This window comes from Balearica regulorum, chromosome 3 (assembly GCF_011004875.1).
Source record: "Balearica regulorum gibbericeps isolate bBalReg1 chromosome 3, bBalReg1.pri, whole genome shotgun sequence".
NCBI lineage: Eukaryota > Metazoa > Chordata > Aves > Gruiformes > Gruidae > Balearica > Balearica regulorum.
Genome location: NC_046186.1, coordinates 74420231 through 74442444, shown reverse-complemented (window position 1 = coordinate 74442444; position 22214 = coordinate 74420231). Strand labels below are relative to the sequence as shown.

Genomic DNA, 22214 nt, shown 5'->3' with positions numbered 1-22214 from the left:
AGAATGAGGGAATTGTGCATAAATAATAGAAAAGTTTATATGACTTTATATAAATGTCTAGGGGAATACTGCAGTTAGATATTAAATTATTGATAAAGAACACACGTCTGACGTCTGGTTGAATACAGGTATTACGGAGAACTGCTCAATCTAGGGCAAGCTGAAGGCAGAGTAACAAAGAGCCTGGAGTGCTCCACACTTGTGTTTGAGTGAATTACAACTGCCATACAACTTCTTTCTGTGTTTTGTTGTTCTTCTCCTCCTCCTTTATTTGTATTGGAGTTTTACCAACCTATAGAGACTCTTTTTTTTTTAAAAGGAGACTTCTAAACAAGCTTAATACAACTTGCCTCGGCATTAGCTTTGTGAAGTGAAAGTGGCTTTTGCTGTATGTCGACAGGCCTGTGGAGAGAAGCAAGGCGTGCTTTTCAGTAGTGCCCTGTTGCCGCTTGAGGATGAGAAGTTAAGCTAGTAAGAAAATAACCCTATGAGAACCTACTCAGTGCTTGGTAGCAGCAGCAAAAGGGAGTAGAGTAGTAGGAAAGACAAGACAAAGTAGGGAACAAACAGGCAAACATGGTGTGCCATTCGGAGCACTTTACTTTGCATGCTAGGGAGCTTGTGGGGTTATAGAAGGCCATCTGCTGAATGGAGCGAGGGTCCTGAACACACACAGGATTGTGTGCGGTGTTTCAGAATCTCAATCTTTTTTTTACTTTGGTGTAAAAACTGTTCTTCAGAGTAACTTACATTACATACTTTATACATATTTTTAAAATACATGAAAGCAGTCATTGTTTAGTCAAACAGGGGAGGGATAAGACACTTAAGATTTTTCTCTTTGAATTTAAAGGCTTCAGCTTTAAAACATTTTTGTAAAAGTAATGTGAAATTTTATTGAGCCTGTTGTAAGGTTGTTGCAGTGAATATCAGATGGCTTCAAAACCGATAGTACAAAATGGGCGGTGGTGGGGAGAATGAATAGCAGAAAAGCTGCTGTTCAGATTGCGGATGAGACTGGTGCCTGCTCACACTTCAAGTTTAAGCTGTGATGCTTCAGTAAGGTGACCAATCATGTTGTTAGTATAGTGTGTGCATCTGTTTTTAACCCTCAAATTGCTTTAAAATCAGCTAGTAAACAGGTATACCATTTATGTGGGATTGCTGTGCTGCATGTGTTACATCACAGTAATTGTGAAGCAAGAATTGTTTTGTGGCTTCATTTTTCTGGCTTGGGAATGCGTGTGATTTGCCAGTCAGTCTTGCACAGGATGACTTCTCGGAATTTACTGTACCTGTAGCCTCTATCTCAACCTTCACATGATTTAAGCTTTTAATTCAACTACCCTTGGTTATGTTGGTGACAAAAGCAATACTGGTGGTGGCAGCAGTAGCAGAGTTCATCATTGTACCATAGTGCTTTGAGAAGTACAGATGGAGTTCTTGAGATGGGTACTTTGTGGTTGCCGGCTAACTTCTGCACAGTGTATGCTGGCTTTGCTTAGAAGGTTTCTGAGAGTTTTATTATGATATCTTAGTGGGTGGTGGCATTTGAAGAATAAAAGAATGCAATCCTTCTGTCCAGTGGAGCTTTGGTAATTACTCCTCTGCACACTTGAGCTTAAATAACTGAGCCCAGTGTTTTCCATTTGACCTGGCAGAAGCCTGCAAAGGATATGCACAGAAAGCTCGCTGAAAATTTCTTGAAAACAAGTGAAGGTGTAAAACCACAACCTTTTGCTGGCTTGCAAAATTGAATCGGTTACTGCCCCTCAGCTGCTTGCTGCTGCCTAGTCCTCCTTCCACCATATCTCCACTGATGGTACACACTGGTGGTTTGTGTGGGGCTGAGTGAAGTGCCTGCTAACCCAGCTATTACTTCACCTCTTCAGCTGATGTGTGGGCTGGGCTGGTCCCCAGCCTCTGCTTGGGAACGTGGGCAGGTGGCTTGAGGTGGTGCACTTTATTTGGGAAAGAATGTGCATTTATCTTTTCACTGCTATTGGATCTCTGCTTGTGTGTATGTACGGTTACTTTAGGGCTTTGGGTTTTTTTGGTTTTGGGTTTTTTTTTTTTCTGTATTTAGTTGTGTGGGTATTTTCTCCCTCTAGGCAATGGTTCAGTTGTGCAATGTACTTTGTTTTCCACACTCTTCTCCTTCCCTAGTCCCTTGATGGATAGAAATGCTGTGCTAAACTGAAGAGCCCTCCCTCTGAGAGCTTTAATTCTGCTTCTGTGGCCCTAAGAAAGCAGGTTGATGCTCTTTGTTGCTTTGCTCTTTGTTCTTATCTGATTCCCATTGCCAGTTGGCAGTGCTGTGTGGTGGTTCTGTGTTGCCATAGCTGCTACATGATGGTCTTCTGTAAACTGATCTCAGCCTCAGACTAGTTTAATAATCAGTTATTTCGCAGGTTCTAGTAGGTTCAATATTTAACAAAGAATATGGTTTTACCTCACTCTTTTTCTTGCTGTGCTAACTGGTGAGGGAGGAGAGAAAGAAGGCTGTTAATCTTAACAATAGTTTTAATGATGCATTTCTGGTATCTGACAACTGTGGTGCAACAATTTTTAATACAGTCTTTGTAGAGTGTTATACCTACCAAAACATCTGATGTTGGATTATCTATTGAAATATGCTTTCTGGCCTTGTTGCAGTCTTGGCAACCTTAAACAAATGCGCAATGATCTGCAATTTGTAGCTGTTAAAAGATCAGTGGCTAAAGGTTGTCAATTGGTGTGTAAGTTTAGCAGTGAGGGCAATTTAACTATTGGGACAAATTAACAAGCTTGTCTGTGATAAGTCCCCATAGGGGCCACCATACACCTTGAAGCATCAGTGGCTGTGCATGAGGTCATCCTGAAGCACCTCAAAGTGTGTAGCCATGGATGAGCCCATGACAGAGCAGGTTTGTTTCTGAAGGGACTGTGGCTGTGGGTAAGGCCGTGCTGGAGCAGGTATATCTCTGAAGGCATTGTGGCTCATGGAGTGGTCACTCAGGACAGGAGAGGTGGTGTGATGTGTGGAGTCACTGGACACCAAAGCCAGCTCAGGTCGGGTCACTGCTGCTCTTGCACTGCTTCTTGTAAGGCTTGTCCTCTGTTGGTTCAGGTGGTTCCTGCTACAGTAATTCCTATAACATGCAACTCAGATCCTGGGTTACAACAATTTAAAGGTATTTCCATTACAGTTTCCACCTCTGATCCCTTTGGACCAGACCATCGGGTTTAACATTGCAATGAACTCCTCCCCTGTCCCTGCTCTGGCTTGGACTTTTCCACAGACTGCAGTCCCTTAGGGGTGTACCTGCTCCAAGTGGAGCCTTATCTATGAGCCACAGTTTCTCCAGGGGTATACCTGCTGTGGCATAGACTTATCTGCAGCCACAGTCACTTCTCCATAAAATGTCCACAAATGTCCACAAAATGTCAATTGAGTTCATTTAGTCCATGACTTTGGGCTCCATCTGTTATGGACATTTGTGGAGACATTTTACAAGAGTGGTCCATAGATTAAGGAAATGATATCTGTATATTATATCAAAATATAAGAAGGGAGGTGGTGGTTAATGAGGATGTATTGGATAGTGTGGGAGTTGAGCATGACATAAGTGGTATGGATCAAGGGTTGGAGAATGTGCTGGTTTTGGCTGGGATAGAGTTAATTTTCTTCATGGTAGCTAGTATGAGGCTATGTTTTGTATTTATGCTGAAAACAGTGTTGATAATATAGAGATGTTTTTGTTATTGCTGAGCAGTGCTTACACGGAGTCAAGGTCTTTTCTGCTTCTCACACCACTCCACTAGCAAGTAGTATGGGTGTGCACAAGAAATTGGGAGGGGACACAGCCAGGACAGCTGACCCCAACTGACCAAAGGGATATTCCATACCATATGAAGTCATGCTCAGCACATAAAGCTGGAGGAAGAAAGAAGGGGAGACATTCAGAGTGATGGCGTTTGTCTTCCCAAGTCACCGTTATGCGTGATGGAGCCCTGCTGTCCTGGGGATGGCTGAACACCTGCCTGCCCATGGGCAGTGGGGAATGAATCCCTTGTTTTGCTTTGCTTGTGCACGTGGCTTTACCTATTAGACTGTCTTTGTCTCAACCCATGAGTTTTCTTGCTTTCACTCTTGCGATTCTCTCCCCCATCCCGCTGGAGGTGAGTGGCTGTGTGGGGCTTCACTGCCAGCTGGGATTAAACCACAGCAAGGGTGTAGTAAGTCTGCAGTTAGCTGAAGGCTTTAAAGAGAATTGAGCTGGAGCATATGTTTTGTGTGGAGATTTTTGGTTACTTTTTATTTTGGTAAAGGGGTCTTTCATTAAAGTAAAACCTCATACTGTGGCAGCATGGTAGGTAATTTTAAGACAGGTTTTCTGTAGTTTGAAAAATTTTGTAGTGTGGCTCTGGCATCGTGCAGGAGAAGGAATGGTGCAGTGCCTGCCCTCATCATGCGGGGCAGTGCGTGGTCCCCAGGGTCCATGGTGCTACTCCGGGACCCTGGGCTGGGTGCGTGCACCCAGGCTCTGTGCTGCATCACTGTGCCAGCTCCCGCATGCCCAGCACCCCCTTCCCACACCGAGCTGAGGAGGTGCGTTTTGGGTTTTTTTTGATTCTGATAACAGCAATACTATTTCAGAAAGAGGAATGTTTGCCTTGGGTCCTTGGCAGGAGACAGGTTTATCCTCTGGGGAGTGGAGAATTTCACTCGAGATGCGTTTTTGTTGGACGTCTCTGTCCTCTCTCTCTGTAATTGCTGTATTTATTCTTAACAGACTAACTGCAGTCAGCACAAAAAAGTTGAACTTCTCATATGTGTTTGACAAAATGTGCTAATGGACAAGAAGCTCCTTGCAGGAAGGCTGACCCTGAGCTGCCTATGGTCAGCTATATAACCATAGGGAGCAGGCTTTTTTCTTTCTATCTTTTCTTTTTTTCCCCCCTTTGTTTTGGGGTGCCTCTGATAGTTTCTTACTGACTTTTAGCTTTCTGGACTAGAAAAAGACAGCCTGTTTAGCTTAGGGAGCTCTCTACAGTACTCTTGCTGTTCAAGGAAGGAATGGGGAGACTTGGGGCTCCTAATGCAGGCTTTCTGCAGGTCCCTCTTTTCCTGGTGAGCAAAACTCCCCGTCCCCAGTGCGGTGACTGTGGACTGGTCCAAAGGACTTCATTATGAGTTCCTGCAGAAGGCAGAGCAGCTCTGCACAATGTTGTCCCTCTCTTTGCCCTCTGTGGCTTTTGGTTTTGGAAAAGGATGAATAAAATACATTGTTGCAAATGGGAAGGGAAGTAGACTGTCTTGGTGGGAGAAAATTAATGTTAATTTTAAAAAGACTGGTAATAAATAATGTATACTTGTGACTGCTCAGTGGCAGTACCTAAATAGTGTGCTTTAAATGGTATAGCTGAAGAGTTAATATCTTAGAGGGTGCTGTCTGATCACCCATGCGTTGTCGCAGGGCATTAAAAAAGGAAAGCAGACTTGTAGATGTTTGAAGCTGCAGTTGTTGGTGGCACTCTGCTAACCACTAATGCCTCAGTCATCTCTCTGACTGCACCACTGTTGAAATGTGCCTGTGATAAATTTAACTGTGATTATCTCCCCTCCTTCTCCCCAAGCGGTAGGAGATGACGGTTTTAGCTTTCAGGATGAAGGCTGTGGTTGCAGCACTAGCTGGTAGAGGCGTTCTCAGCACAGGCCGGAAGGTTTTGGCAAGCAGAGGGCCGTGTGCTTGGTCCAGAGCTGCTCTCCAGGCTTCCTCACACTTTGTCCTTCCCCTCCACCGAGCCTGAGGCAAACCCCAATTCCTCTGCACAGCCCTGCATGGTCTGCGTGGGGAGAGCTGGGAGGGTTGGCTGCCGTTTGGAGTGTGTATATATAGCATGTGTGTGTGCATATAAATATAAGTATAGGGATAGGAAGTTTGTGTCTAGAGCTTTTAGCCCCACCTTCATCCGATTTTGTGGTACCTAAAGTTAGAAGGTGGTTAGTATTTTGCTGCTGTAGGTGGTGGACAGGGAGGAAGAGACTCCTTCCATGCAGGAGCTGTCTCTGCGGGACTCTTGAGTATATGATATATCAACATACAGGCTTTGGAGTACTCTGAATTGCTCTTCTGCTGTTGACAGGACTATTCTTATGAGAGTATTCTTTACTGGTGTGTACCTTGGCCAGAGTTTGTTAGCAGAAATACATTTTACTAGTGTAAGCTAGAATGGATACCTATGGAAGTGTGCTCAAAATTAAATCAACCTACATAACCACAATTAAGAATGAAATCCTATAGGTTTCCCATTCCTCCTGTCTACATCTTCTGGTTTGAAAATAATGTATCAGAAATATTTTCTAAGGAAAAATCCCTGTGAAATTCAGAAGGAAGCTTTGAGATGTTTCTGTTCTTGGAGGTGCAAACTGACATTTACAAAATAAGCAACAGGAAAAAGTACAAGTAAATTGTACTTAGAGCATCTCTCTTACAAGGCAAGGCTGAGAGAGCTGGGGCTGTTTAGCCTGGAGAAGAGAAGACTGAGAGGGGATCTCGTCAATACTTATAAATATCTAAAGGGCGGGTATCAAGAGGATGGGGCCAGACTCTTTTCAGCGGTGCCCAGTGACAGGACAAGGGGCAATGGGCACAAACTGGAACACAGGAAGTTCCATCTCAATATGAGGAAAAACTTCTTCACTGTGAGGGTGACCAAGCACTGGGACAGGCTGCCCAGAGAGATTGTGGAGACTCCTTCTCTGGAGAAACCCATCTGGACGCCATCCTGTGCAACCTGCTCTAGGTGACCCTGCTTTAGCGGGGGGGGTTGGCCTAGATGATCTCCAGAGATCCCTTCCAACCCCTACTATTCTGTGATTCTGTTTTATTCATATGCTTGCCTAAGCCATTGCTTCCAAAGCTTTGGATTGCGTCCTGGCACATAGAGGGCAGGGGAGCAAGATGTGTTTTGGAGGCAGTGTCTTTTCCCGTAGCAGTTCCCGATGCTGCGGAGTGTGCCGAGGGCAATGCTCTGTCCTGGGTGGAGTTGCCCACCAGCCAAGCCCAGGCTGCCCAGTCTGTCCCACTGCAGCAGAGAAATGCCTGCTGCCAGTGCAAGTGGTATTGAGAACTGTAAACCACCAGGACAGATGCTTGGAGGGGCTGGGGTGACAGAAGTGATGGTCCCTCTTCGATGTGTATGGGCAGGAACCTTGTTTCAGAAGGTGTGTTCAGCATCTTAAGTGAGAAGCAAAATGCAGAAGGCTCTTACATCTCCTGTGGACCTCCAGTGGCTCCTGTGGGCTGCTGGAAACAGGTGGCCCAGGATGTTTTGTGAAAGGAGAGTGCTGATTATGTGTGGTTGGGTTTCAGAGGTATCCCTATAATGTAAACAACACTTTTGAAAGAATGATGTGCTCCACAGGTTTTCTTAGAATTTACATTCAAAATATTCCCTTCATTACCTGTACAAGAGAAAAAGGGTTGTGTTCCCCACCTAAGATAAAAGAGGAACTTTGAAAAAGAGTAAGTAAAATTATGGAGATTCTTGAAAGGTGTCACATTTGTTATCTACAGTTGTTGCTGTTATTTCTTTTGCAGGATGAGTCAGTTGGTTATTTGCAGCAGCCACAGACATGCTGTTCTACAAGAACCATGTGTGTCAATCGCAGCATGGCTGAAGCACTGCATGCTGGAAGGGTTTGGTGTTGGAGCTGCCTGTGTGCACGCTGTGAGAGTACTTGTGTGGAGTGCTCCAACAGCTACTATACTCAAAACTATGTTCCTGTTCCACAGTAGCGAGGGCAGTTACTGTACTGCTAATTCCCTTTTCAGGAGAAAGCTTTATGCTGACATGAACCTGCTGTGTGAAAGGAGGTTTCAATAGAAATGAAACCTCTGTTTCTCTGTTATCCACCTAAAGCTGAGGTTGCTGTGGATTTCCTGGAAGTAGAGGTTAAACTAATGACCAGCTACCATCAAAATAGAATAGGCACTTGAAACATTTCTTTCTGTTTAAGTTCTTCTTGTTGCCTTTGCAGCATTCTTCTCCTTAGAATTGCTCTCTAAGCTCTCTTGTTTGCTTGCTCAAGTAAGCATTGTGTGGTCTGCTAATTCAAAACACTTTTGTCAGGCCAGTGAAAAAAAGTCTTGTCATGTTGTGGTGAAATAAAGCATCCTGAACAAAATTATGGGGTGTTAATGCCCCACAGCATGAGAAGCGCTTAACTAGAAGCTCATTATAGGAGTGTTATAAAGGGTAGGGCTAGAGAGGTAGTGCAGGAACCCTGCAGAAGAGTGTGCTTCTCCTCTAGGAAGGAGAAGGCTCTTAGCTCGTGTGTGATGGAGATGGAAGGTGAAGCAGGAACTCTGTAGCTCCTTGTTCTGCTCCCATGAGAAATCCTCTAGGTTGTTTTTTTTCCTCCTCCATAGAACGAGCCTTTCTCTGCAGACTTTTCTGGAAGAGTGGAAGTTCAGAGCAGGGTTAACCGGGGCCTACTTGGAACAAAGCTAGAAGGAGGGAGGCTGTGAAAAAGAAGCCAGTTTCCTCTTCTCAGAGTCAAGGCATTCAAGGCTCTTGGAAGGCTCCCAGAAGGCAAGAAATGGAAACCAATTCCATTCTAGACTGCCTTGCATACAGGGGATTTTTATAATTAAAGGATGTTGCCCTCCGCTCCCATTATTGTTTGCCTCTGTGAACTTGAATTCTACTTTGACCACGGTGCTGACTTAATACGTGCTGGGGCTGCGATAGAGAAGTGATCTTAAGTATTTATGAGCTCACCCTCAAATGAACGGATACAGTTCTCGGTTTGGGTTTTCTTTTCCCCCTTCTTTTTTCCTTTTCCCCCACCTCTACATCTTTTTATTTTCCTGTTCCCTGCTGCGTGGACTGAGCTGTTGATGAGTAGTGTTTCATGTATGAAGTGTGGCATTCAGACCTTTTCTTCTACAAGAGCTGACTTGCCATCTAAGCTCTAGTCCTGAAAACTGTTAAAGCAAGCTCGTCATGTGTTAAGCCTAGCCTTATTCTTCTCTGTACTTTGTAATGCATGGACAAGCATAGAAACACATGATTTCTACCTACTAGACTTCTACTTAGGCTTCACTCCTCTCTTCCCACTGTAGTTTCAGCTGGTTTGTTTGGCTGGTCTTTTTTATTTTACATGATGATATGAAGATCAGGCAGCCAGCCAGCTGCTGTTGAACTATAATAGAGCCAGTGGTATGTACAAAATTTGATTACTGCTGTCAACACCAGAGTGAATAAAGGAGAGCACATACTCCAGTCAGAGAGCTGCTAAATAAATGGCCTATTGAATTCAGTAGTAGTAGTAGTAGTAGGAATAAGACCATCTTCTTCTCCTAATGAATGAAGTTCATGGGTGGTTTATGGGTATAGAGTGTGCTAGTGTGTTGAACTCTTGAGTTTGTTTAAAAAAGAAAAAATCCTCTTTTGCCTTCTTCAAAGATTACTTTCCCCAAAAGCTTCCATTTCTCTTGGTTATCAGCTCTTGTGGTTAATACATGGATTTCACACCCAATACTTCAGATTTTGGCAGAGGCCATAGCTTCACTTTTTAAAATTTAGCTTAAAAAAATTAAAATTCCTACCATCCTAACGTTAACTTCTTTGCAGCTAGGTTCTGACATGAAACTAATTAATAATTCTATTTCCATTTAGGCAAGAGATGCATTATGTTTAAATTAAAAACAAATAAAACCCCCTCTTTATTAAGTTAATAAATATTCTCAGTGTATATTCTTATTGAAATGTTGGATTTTCAAAGTAGAAGTTGCTGTTAGATAAAAGTAGTTTCTTTAATGTACATGATGTAGTTGATGACGGCAGGCAGAGTTGGAGAGCTGAGGTTCACTGGAAGCTCTCTGAATGGTTTCCTCAGCCCCTCTAATACCTTCATATTGAAGTTCAAGAGACTGATGGAGGCTCAGAGGGATTGGTGTCTAACCGCTCTCTCACTGGCCGCACATCCTTTCTTTACTGAGGAGTGGCAAAGCCAGAAGCGTAACAAACTAGCTAACTCCTCCAACTCGCTCGTATTCTTTAGTCTTGGCAAGTTTCTGATGGAGAGAGTCTGAAGTTATTTGTGTATGGGCCTTATCTTGGAGTGGCAGGGACCAAGGTGAGATGAGGTATTGGATCAACAGGAGAGCGCTTTTAGGGAATGCAGAGCAGTCTTGTCAAGATCGGAAGAAAGGGAGTTCAGGTGCTGTTGGTAAGACTTCTGGCATACGTGCATGGCTGCCCGCTAATTGTCATCGTATGCTTGGTAGAGCTGGCAGCATCTTCTTGTTCTGTGCTTGTGAAGGGCTTGGCACAGTAAGGTTTATATTTGTATTTGCTGTGGCAAAATATACCATTGCTGTTTGTTTCTAAAATTGGAATCCTGGCTTTAAAACTTTATTACCTTTCCACGTGGCTCTTGTTTGTATGGTCCACAGAAACGTTTGGATACAAATGTCTGATTTAGCCCACTGAATGTATGGTTGTCATTATTCACAGAAACAAAACTCCTTTTGAGTGTCTCTTTCAAGCTTCAACTTTGAGGAATTCTTAAAATTAGAAAAACCCCCTCCAACCTACAAAACAAAGTAAGACCAACTCCCGCCTCCAGTAAAATTTTAAGAGAAATCTTATCTTGATTTCTCTCCCCCCCCAATAGGTCTGTCTGGTATGTGAGACAGTAAACTGTCCCAACTGAATATTAATGAAGAGATGAGAGCTGTATTTAGAAGAGTTGTGTGATAGCATAATACAACAAGATAGACAAATTGTCTGTATTTCTGCTTTTGAAACCAATTCTCCTGTGTACAGGTCTTCTCTGGTCATAGTGCCTATGCTTCTGTATTATAGTTACTCTCCTCTTGCATTACTTCTTTGCAGCTATTAAAATTCTGTACAGTTTAATATCCTAAAGCATGTAATAGAGAATGGCATGTCTTTCATAACTACAGAATTCGGAGTCCTCTCAATTTGGTTATAAATTTGGGAACAGGATGTTGAAGGTCGAGGGATTGGATTCGGTTTCTGTATCAGTGATAAACACATTTTAAAGGCCCACTTGTAAAATAATTCTGACGCTATTGTAGCCTTGCATTATTAACCTTCTGCTTTACTGGGCTATGGTCTGTCTTGTTTGGAATTTCTGCACAGTGGAAATGGCATACCTAATCAGAGTTTGTAGTTTTTGACATGGAAGTTTATTTGTAGAACTTCCTTTTTATGCTGAAATCTTGTGTTAAAATTTTCTTGTGTTCCTTTGAAAGGCCATTAAAAGATGTGGATGCTCACCTTGAAGAGTTGTTTTGGTTTCACGTTCTATTGAATGTATGGAAAAAGTGTTATGGTAATACTGCAATCTTTTTGCAAAGTAAATGCTAAAATTATTTAGGATTTTTAAAATGAGCGTGGTATTTGACCAGAGAGGTTAATTTGAACAGAAAAAGAAAATTGCCACCTTCTTTCCTGTTTTGTGTACATAGAATTTCACTTGCTGGTGCTTTGAAAGCTGGAGTGTCCTCCTGTTTTCATAAGGAGTAGCGAAGCAGCATGTTCATCTGTTTTTAAAGATTAAAAAACAATCTCAATTAGCTTGAAGTCTGTTACTGGTTTACGTGCAGCCTTTTAAAAGGTTTTGTTTCCTGAATGGTTTTGTCACTCACTGCGTGGCTGAATCTCTCGAACCCTCTGAGGAAAACCAGTGCTTCCCTCCCCCTCGAATCCCGGCATGCAGTTCTTGCGTGGGTACTAGCGTGTACTTCCTCTGCATCTTCACTTTCCTGTTTTTCAAAGACCGAGCTTGATCATGAGTGTTCAAACAGCCAAAAAAGTTGTGTGGAAAAAGTACAAGGTTGCTGTGCCTCAGGATACCGACAGGCAGCCCTGTTACTCTCCGCCGGGTGAGTGCACACTTACTGATGTTTTCAAGGCTGTAGTGGATAAAAGGATCCAGCCGTGTGGGTCCGTTTTTGTCTTCTACACCTGATGCAAGCTGCTTTTTTAAACTTTGCTGACTCTTAACAGGAGCAGGTTGTGGAAGACATGGCAGGAAACTGTCCAGGGAAAGGCTGTTTTCTGTGGCGCTGCTCCGTTGCAATTGCTGTGCGAGCCCTGGCTGTGTCACACCTGCGGCCGCAAGATCCTCTTGGTAATGCTTGTGCCAGGGGCTTCCCTTTCACCTATAACATGTTCACCTTTTCATGGTGTAAATCTTATGGCTGTTCTGTTCTGGTGAGAGTCTTAATGCCCCCAATTTTCTTAAACCGTGCATTAAGTTATGGTGATTTCAGTATTTAGTTGTGTTTTGACTCTCTATCGTTCTGCTTACTGCGTCTTCTGGGACTTTTGAATGTACATACTTGGGCAGCGCCTTCACCCCTCGCACCTTTCTTTTTCCCCTTTTGGTGGTATCTCCAGGGAGTAATATTTCCTATAATTCGGAAAGAATGTGTTTTCAGGAGGGGTGCTTCAGAGGAGAAGAAATTGAGGATGTTTCTCTTTCCTTTTCTTTCTGCCATCCTTTCCCACCCATCCCAATTGAAATTTTGTGGATCAACTATTCTGCCATTTGTGACTAGGGCCAAATAATATAGACTGGCATGAAAAGGCAGTTTGAGGATTCCTAGTACCTGTGAATATGTTGTTTAGATACAGTAATTGATAGATGGGGGCTGATTATTTTGTGAATTGGTGTCAGAACATGGATGCAGAGCCTGCTGATTGATAGAGAATTTGGTCCATTTGACTTGACTTTTGATGTAGTTTTTTGGTACAAAGCTGGAGTCAGAATATGGGTTTTTAGGACGAGAAACAAAAATCCTCTTAAGCTGTAGCAGTGCAATGGCTAACTTTAGCATAAAATGATGGGCTGGGACACTGATCTCATGTATGTTTGCCTCTAGAACAATGAGGTGGATTTGGATATATGCCAGTTTAGTTGAGAACAGAAACTTTTTCTTTATGTCCCAGTCTGAACTCTGTTAAAACTGACAAAAATGTCAAGAAAACTCAGTAACATGAGTGGAGCTGCTTTTGATTGACTCTGGAGAGTTCACTACATTACAGATCGGAGAGATCTGGTGTTCTTCAAAATCTGCATGTATTCAACCTGCTAATCGGGTACGGCTACAGTTGATCATTCTTGGAAAGTTCGAAGTAGGAGAAAATCAATTTGCTTGGTTTTTAATCTGGGCTGTTGTTTAGTGAAAATGTTTGTTCTGACTCTGTGTGTAGTGGTGTACGTTTTAGGACTATTTCTCAGATTTTTTTCTTTTCTTCTTTTATTGTTGTATTTTTAGAAAAGCATAAACTTGGGGCAATTGTTATAACCAGCCATGCAATTAACTGATGAACACTGCAGTTGTGAAACCTCTAAAATGTTAGTCTATGATATAACAGGGGGGTAAATCTCTTTGAGGTTTTCAGTCTCGGTCCGTCAGGTGTTTTTAACATGTAAGTGCCAGTGTGTGTACATAGATAATACGTGGTGATGTTTGTGTGTCTATGGATGACTTCTCTGATGATGCCTGCCCTAACTGTGGGGCTAGGCTAAGGTGTAAAATCTTCTAATTGAGTTCTGTTGAGCTTCTATCCTCTGAAGCCTAAACGACATGAGCATGTTTAGCCAGAGATTGGTTTATGGCCTAAACCATACTAAATAATAACTTAGTTCATCTAGTGTGATGTCCTTCTTTAAAAATGTCTAATCTCTCTTAATAACCTTTTAAGCTCTCAAGTCAGTAATAGGTGGTGGGAGTGTGGTGGCACTGGTAGGCTGCGTGGTGCCTAACTGGAGCCAAAGCTGGATTGTTATCTGGGAGGGGGAAAAAAAGGAAGGAACTCGTACTTTCTTCACCTGTTCAAACAAATGGGTTCTCTTGTTCATTGCTGTTCCATGTTGTGGGAGATAATTTATATTCTTTAAACTAAAAGAAGGTAGCCTTTAAACTAAAAGAGGGCAGATTTAGATTAGATGTTAGCAAGAAATTCTTTACTGTGAGGGTGGTGAGGCACTGGAACAGGTTGCCCAGAGAGGTTGTGGATGCCCCATCCCTGGCAGTGTTCAAGGCCAGGTTGGATGGGGCTTTGGGCAACCTGGTCTAGTGGAGGGTGTCCCTGCCCATGGCAGGGGAGTTGGAACTAGATGGTCTTTAAGGTCCCTTCCAACCCAAACCATTCTATGACTTTCCTTCCAGGAAAACTTCTGAAACTGTTCCAAGAAAACTATTGGGCTAGTCTGTATTTCTATATACATGTACTATATCAGTGTAGCAGTATTTGATGTGATTATTTTTTAAATTATTTTTTTCTACCTCAATTGCCTCATTATCCAGATGGATGACACCCTGTCATTTGAGGGGAGGCTACTTACTCTATATTAAGGAGGTAGAAAAAGATGCCAGATCTGTAAAACCTTCTGAAAGGGACTGCCCTGGGACATTATCTCTATAAAATGTCAACTCTTGAAGCCAATAAAGCACTCTGCAGTAATTGAATAATCTATGCTAGCATCTTAGCAATATGTCACTGCATATGATTTTGTTGTTTTTTTGATACAATTGTCAACAGAAGCAAGAGAGATCAATCTACCTTTTATTGTGTGAGCTAACTGTTGTACAGCCCCTACCCCAGCGATTAAAAGGAGTGGGGGTTTTCATAGCAGTAGGAAATAATGGCAATGACGTGACTGAGGCATTTTACAAACCAATAGTTTGACAGTGTATCTTTTTGAAACCCTGCATTTAGTTTCTGTTCCCGTTTGGGTCTCCCTTCTTGCTCCAATAACCTCCTGTTGGAAATCCCAGGAGCGCTTGCCTTCGAGTGAGAAGCTTCCTTTCAGTTGGGAGGGAATTTATCTGTGTTCCCACAGAATATATGCACTGATAGCAGCTTGAAATTATTTTATCGTGAGACCGCAAGCTGTTACAACAGTAAAAATAATATTTACTGTATTTTTCATGTTACTGTAAGTAGTTGTGAAGCCCTGGGTTTGTTAGTTTGCCTAGTAGAGTTGTTCTGCACCTCAGATCTGTTTGACTTCAAACAACTCTGGCTTTTAAACACATGAAAATGGTATATTTCCTTTTTTGGCAGCAGGTGATAAAGGATGTGTTCTGAAACAGAGCATAGTTGTAGATGAAATGCATAAGAACAATAATTACATTGTATTACGTAGTCGCCTTTTGAGTCTTCACCTGAACAGTTTTTTCAGGTTCTGAAGGACGACTTTTTTTTAAACTCTTTCTGTGTATATTAAACTATTAAATGCACATGCATACTGAGAAAGCGGAAAATATTTTTCTGTTGGCTTGTAGTGCGGCCCCTGTGGCAAATTGCAGGGGAGCATTCTGCTGCCGGATGCAGGCCGTGCCCCGCTGCGTTGTGCGGGACGGAGCGCTGCCCGTGAGTCACTCCTGCCCTGCGGAGAGACTGTTCCCTCCAGCCAGGGAATAATCTGCCGCTGGTTCACTTTTATGTTTTCACTGAAATGTTCTGACCCTTAACTGGAAGGCTCCATATGCTTCCTGCCCTCGTCCCTGATGAATAGGGCAGGAATTGGCAGGAGCGTGGTCTGCTATGTGACCTAATTTGTGTGGCGTCAGGGTGGAGCGCGCTCTAATCTTCACTAAGCGAGCGGCTGAGAAAGCGAATTGCGGTAATTCCCTGGCTGATCCTTCCCGCGGGTAAAAAGCACCTTTGTGCTGCAGGGGAAGGAGATGCCTTGTACTCCGACGCTTGTTACACGCGGAGATGAATTTCTATCTAAGCGTTGAGAAATGCAGTGAACAAACAGTTCGAGGGTTCTCCGCAGAAATTTAGAAATGTGGTGGGTGACCTCTGTGCTGTGCAGGGTGACAGTCAACAGTGTTACCCTTGCATCTGCCTGGATCAAACCTGACATGCAGCAGTGTGCACTGGCGGCTTTCCATAATACTTGACAGTTAAAAGAGCATTTAGTATTGTGCAGATGGAAGCAGGGTGGTTGTATCTGTCTTGCTGAATTTCACTACAGTGTGGATTTTGTACGGCAGTTATGAAATATCTCCTTTTTATTGAGATAAAATATTGTTCAGGCTTGCTTAAATGTTCTGGGTCTGATTGACTTGAAATCAGGGCCTGAGATATACTAATTTATAGTATATAGATGCAATTTTCAGTCATATGCCTGGGACGCAAAGAGGGCTGGGCAGATACTGGAACCGTGACCATGTCAAAGATCACGTATTTCCCATTGTTCTGCTAAACTGGCTAAAAGGAGGAGTGCATCAAGTATTTTAGCTACGGGGCTAACTTCTTAAAGAAATAGCGTGACCAGCACCACCATAGTGATCACCAGGCAGGGCCTGTCCCTGCCCATCCCCTCTTGTGCTGGTGACTGGTTCCAGTGCAGCACTTTTGTGGGGCTGCCCCCCAACACCAAGGCTTCGGGACTGCCTGCCTCAGGTTTAAAGGGAGCATCCTGCTGCGCTTCCTGAGCTGGGGAAGTGGAGCCTTTAATATCGCTTCTTTTTCTCTCAGCTATACTTTTCCCCTTCTAGAATTGTACAGCTCAATCATTTTAAGCTTCAAATTATTTTAAAAGGTTCTTAGCTGGTTTAATACCTTGTAATGCAAAATATTTTTAAAGCCATTCATAAAACACTCTGTGCAGACCATTGAAATTAACTTCTGCTCCCAGCTCAGCTATAGTAAAATCAATATTTACTTGGCCTGTGTGACCTAAGCCTTTTTATATATAAGGAAAACATTTATTTCCACTGCTACTTTTAAGGTAGCAAAGAGATAGTAAAGTTGATACTTTCTGAAAGTAGAATGGCACATCCCCTCTAAAGCTACTTCCGCTCTTGTACGTACAGTCCATATACAGGTTTTTTTGTCAAATATCTGTCAGGCACACCCCTTTCTAAAAAGTTAGTTGCTATTTCTCCACTTCTTATGCAGAAAGTAAGTAAATAAGATTATGATCTTTTTAGTTGCTGAAATAACTAAATAGCATCCATTTTCTTTTCTCCAGTTTTCTATAATGTAGGTCTTGCATTGTATTTTTTGGCTGAATAATTTGTTACTAATTCTTGCTGTAGTGTTCCTTTCAGTGAATAAGTTTTAAGCTTCAGCTTGCTGGTGACAATTTGAGATTGAAGGTTATACACTGGGTTTCTTAGCACCGTATAAAAGAACGGCAGAAAATCCTGTCACCTGATGTCTCACCATCATTCCTGTATCTGTTGCCGTGAAATCTCATGCGAGCATTTCTTATCTAATCTACAAGCAGTAACTCCAGTAGCTTAAAAAAAAGGTTCCAAGTGTGGGTTACACAAATAACTTTCTTGTGCTTCAACCTTTTGTTTAGTAATCTTGAATGCATGTAGAGTCTCCCACAATGATCAAGCTCATTCCTCAGTTTAATAAAAATGAGAGATAACTTCATTATCAAATGATGACTTACTGCTAGTGTACTCTGCTGTAGTAAGCAAGCCATAAACGTGTTGGGCAGTTAAATGGAAGCAAGTATTTTATCCTTTTTTTGGTTTTGATCTGCGGACAGAACTGATTATACAAAAGTTAGCATTTGCAGCAAGAGTCGCAAGTGCTAATACCTAGACAGGATTAAACCAATTGCAGTGTACCTCTTGTGGTTTTAGTTAATTCTGATGTACTTTCATTCCTGTCTTTAATATAGTCAAGTAGTATATTCTTAAAAATGATCAAACAGTCTGTTGTTCTCACTTCAGTGCACAGTACCAGCCTTCTATTGGAGGTGCTTTTGGTTTTGAGTAATTATCTATCGGTGACTAAAGGGGAAAAAAGTGCTTGTTTTAACCAAGTCATTTTATTGGTTTTGCAATTGAAAGAGAAACCAAGATATTGCTGACAATGCAACATATGTTTTCCTTATGAGATATTTCATTTTGGCAGTGGATTAATGTCAGAAAACAGTGCTGTTTAAGTCATTGTTAGAATCAAATAATTTGAGTGATCATGTGCAATATTATAATAAACTTTTCTTGTATGTAGAGCATCCACCTTGTTTCTCTGGTTTGATTTTTTTATGGTTTTGGTGGCTGGTTTTCTTTTCATGGGTGTGGTTTTGGTGGGTGGTTGTTGTTTTTTTTTTTCTTTTTTCCTAGCAATAAAAATAGTTTCAAGAGTTTGCCCTCAGGAGGTGAGCTGGAGTTATTTTATGGCCAGGTAACTAGTTTGCTATCTTATCTGACATATCCCCTGAGCTAAGGGGAAAGATTCTTCTGTTTAAATTGCAGTAAGTGTGCCTTATTTCAGTTAATATTGTCTTTATTGGCTCTGCAAAGCAGGTTTGCTGTTCAACCCCTGTGATGGGTTGACCTTGGTGGCTGCCAGATGCCCACCCAGCTGTTCCCTCACTGCCCCCCTCAACTGGAAAGGGGGAGAAAATAAGATGGAAAAGCTCGTGGGGAGGATATTGCTCGCTGACTTGAATTGTGGGCAAAGCAGACTTGACTGGGGAAAATAAATTTATTGACAATTAAAATAGAATAGGGTGGTGAGAAACAAAGACAAAAACTAAACCACCTTCTCCCTACCTCTCTGCTTCTTCCCAGGCTCAACTTCACTCCTTCATTCCCAAATCCTTGCCGCTCTCCCACAATGGGAATGAAAAAGCCTGCTCATTTAAATTATATCTTCAAATAGAATTGTTTTTTCAATTGTGAGAAAAGCTGGCTTTTCTTGGCAGACACATGCAGTGAACTCTCAGCAAGAGCATGAGCTTGAAAACCTATGGTCCAAAAATTTCTGGATGGTAGAAACGGACTCATGGTCTGAAACAAACTCAAATATATCTGAAAATAACTCAAAATATGATGTAGCAATAGGCTAATGCTTGTGGGAGCAAGGTTTGGCTGACAGTGTTTCCTTGTACCTTCCTTTATGATGTGTGACACATCAACGCAACCAGCCCCCATGTTGAGGCAGCAGACCTGCGTGAAATATTTGCAGCGTCTTGGAAACAGTCCTGCCCAGCTGCTGAGCAAGTGCAACGTTCTGCTGCTCTGTGTGTAAACACCACTCTTGGTTTTAATGCATCAACTGAAGTAGCCTGCAGGAGCAGTAAGACTGCTTTACAGCCAGCATAAGCAGAAGCCGAGGGTGTTTTCTAGCCCCTTTTGCTGAAGTCCTGGCACAGCACTCCTTCTTTCTGCGTGCTGCCCTGTCTCCCGTCCCCTCTGCATCCTGCACAAAACTGCATGCCTTGGAACTGTCACTTTCCGGAGTGATGGAAGGTGAGTCAGGTCACAGTGGCAAAACTTACGTGTTCCAATAGCATTGTCCTAGTGAATATCCTTGAACATTATACACAGCAGAGTCATCACAGGTAAATAATTCGCTATTGTTTTGACAATGCTAAGACACTCTTTACCTGTAAGATAGGAGACTATTTGGCTAGCCTAAAAATATTTACTGTAGCCATTTGAAAAACAAACAAACACCCCAACAAAACCAAACAGAACCAAATGTATCTGAGTGTGTACACAAATTATCAGTGTCTGGAGGAATTAAGCAAAATAAGTGTTCATCAGTTCAGTAGCTTAGCACGCAGTCCTGCCACAGCCACTGCTCCCAGTTCAATTAAAAATCAGATGTGGCACTATGAATAAATCTGCAGCCATCTTATTTTTCACAGTGTAGTCCATGGGAGCAGAGCAAAGTTGATGCTAGAGTTGGCAAAAGTTCCTGTAAAATGGCTCAGACAGCCAAGCTACAGGTGTTGTGGGAAACACTTTACAGGCTTAGCTAGCAGTAGCTCTTGAAGACTTTTGAGGCAACTAGATAATCTCTGATTGACTTATTTTATTATTGACTGCTTTGCAGTGGAAGAGTGCTCTCTCATGTCTTAATAAATCATGGAAGCTTTTTTCATGTTTCTCTGTATATTCATTCTCCTGTCGTGTTCTCCTGCCAGCATAAGTGAATTATTGAGCCTTCATCTTTGCAAGAAACAAACCAAATGTGCAGTTGAGGAACAGTTAAAACAAAGTTCAGAAATGTTAACTTATGTTGTCAAAGAAATATTTTTTTGGGAGGGGGAAAGGTCCCTGGTATAGGTAAGTGATGTGGTGCGTGTGTTTTTTAACTTTGCACAAGTATGATGCTGCTAATAATGTGGTGTTTTATGTGTGTGACCTTCATCTTTCCTCCTTTTCTGTTATGCTTAAATACCTCTTTGAAGTTCTTTGATAAATATCTTCCATTTCTCAGGCTCTTGTTTCATCCACTCCTTCCTGATGTTACTATGATATGACACTTCTGTATTTATCTCTTAAGTCTAAGATTTTGTGTCTTAACTGATACCTGCATTCTGTCTCCATCTTTCTCCCTCCCTAAATTCCTTTCTGCTATCCTGTGGTTTGGAGATTAATGTGATCCAGATGATGAATTTGTGTCATAGGGTTGGAGATGATGTGATAAATACAAACATCCATGTTTCTTCTGTGCTCACTCTTAATCTTTTGTTGTTATTCTTCCTCCGCCAAGAACGACTGTCCTCACATACTGCTTTCTTGTATGGCTTTTTCCGCTCCGCTAAAGGTAGAGAGTAAAAGGCAGAAATTGATTCTTTTCTGGAAAATCTCTGGGTTTTTTCCATAATGTTCATGTCCAGGAGGTGCAGTAGTACAGCTTAGCAGCTGGAGTTCTGGGCCATCTTCTAATGCTCCTTTACAGAGCCCAAATTACATTCTGCATTTGAAGGGTGGGAAGGCTGGTAGTTGCCCTTCGTTGCTGTTCCTTTTTGCTGCTATGTAAAGACTTGAGGAATAATAGTGAAGCCTAGTGACATGAATAGAAAGAGTGGAACAATATGACTCTGATTATAGACAAGACTAAAGCTTCTGAGCTTTTATTTGTTTAGCTTTTGGCAAGTTGTTTGTGGGGTTTTTTCTTTTTTTTTTTTTCTTCTTTTTTTTTATTGTATACTTATCTCTGCAGGACTGGAGACAAGCCTCTTGCATGTAGAAGGTTGTAATTAAATCCACCAAAATTCAGACTAGCATAATAGGTTGCTAAGTCAGCTCTTAGTCATGCTAATTCTTTTGAGAGCAGAAATCTTCACATATATTCCTTTTTCTAGCCTCCTTAAAGTCCTCTCTTTGACACTCTGCTGATTCTTCCTTTATACTCTTCCCTTTCATTCACTTTTCACTTGTCATCTACAAAATTTGGAGGTTCTGTTTCTGAATAAACATAAGTCTGCAAGAGTTTTCTTCTAAAGCCAGTCATGCCAGTTCATAGTTGAACTGAAAAAGATGCTGCAGGATAAAGCCAGGAAGCTGTATTCCGGTCCATACTGCCTTTTTAGCACTTCCAGAGCTGTTGCTAGCTGGGCTGTGTAACTGAGGGGGGTGGAAGCAATATTTAGTAGAGTAACTGTATAAGCAAGAGAAGACTGTGTAGCTTCTGGCCGCTTGACTTACCCTTCAAATGTGAATTTTCATTTCTAAACCTATTGGGCAGTAATAATATTTCTTGTGCTGTTTAGGCAAGTAGCAGGTAAGTAGGTGACTCTGATGATCAAAATACGTTTGGTCCTGCTACACCAGCTCACAGAGGTGCGTGCAGTTGCAGGAATTCTTTCCTTGCCACTTTGATGTGGTAGGCTTCGTGAATGCTTGGGTTTTGTAAATGATCCTACTTCTGCCACAGGTTGTATGTGTCAGCACTGGGCAATCTGAAATATGAACAGTGTATTGCAGCTTGCTTCGTGACACTTCAGACAGTGGTGTGTTATGAGTTCATATGCTCTTCCATATGTCATTTCTACTGTTTCCCATTTCCTTGCTCCTTTGCAGCTTAATAAATTTTATTTCCTTTTCTGTACTGCTGCTTTGCTTGTATGTTCTGGTTAATAAAATATTCTAACTTTAAAGAGTAGCCTTAATATGGCAGTAGTGTGGAAAATTATAAGTGGTAGGTGACACCAAATTAAAGTAGACATTTCTAGATAAATTAAACTTTGCATATATCATTGCATTTGGATGAAAATGTGTGTGTAGTGTTTCTTAAAAACCTAAGTGTTTTTGTGATTTAGTTTTTGTGATTCTGGTCCAAAGTAACAAACAGCTGAAGAAAAATCTTGGCATAGCTGTTTAATATTAAAGCTGTTTGAGATTCTCAATTGTATTCATATTATAATGGTTTAAAGCGGAACAACTTAAAAGACCTATGTAGGTGGG

The 22214-nt window shown here is 42.0% G+C and overlaps 1 protein-coding gene across 5 annotated transcripts in view; it reads left to right on the top strand.

Moving 5' to 3' along the window:
• Window positions 1-22214, top strand: part of UTRN (utrophin) — a 411474-nt gene that overhangs the window by 42738 nt on the left and 346522 nt on the right. The window contains exon 1 of one of the 5 annotated variants that reach the window (XM_075748478.1): window positions 11787-11906. The exons of the other annotated variants lie outside the window; for them this stretch is intronic. Within the exon in view, the coding sequence (XP_075604593.1) occupies window positions 11813-11906 (94 nt within the window). The 5' untranslated portion in view covers window positions 11787-11812. Of the gene's footprint in view, window positions 1-11786; window positions 11907-22214 lie in introns of those variants that run through there. 5 annotated transcript variants of the gene reach the window in all.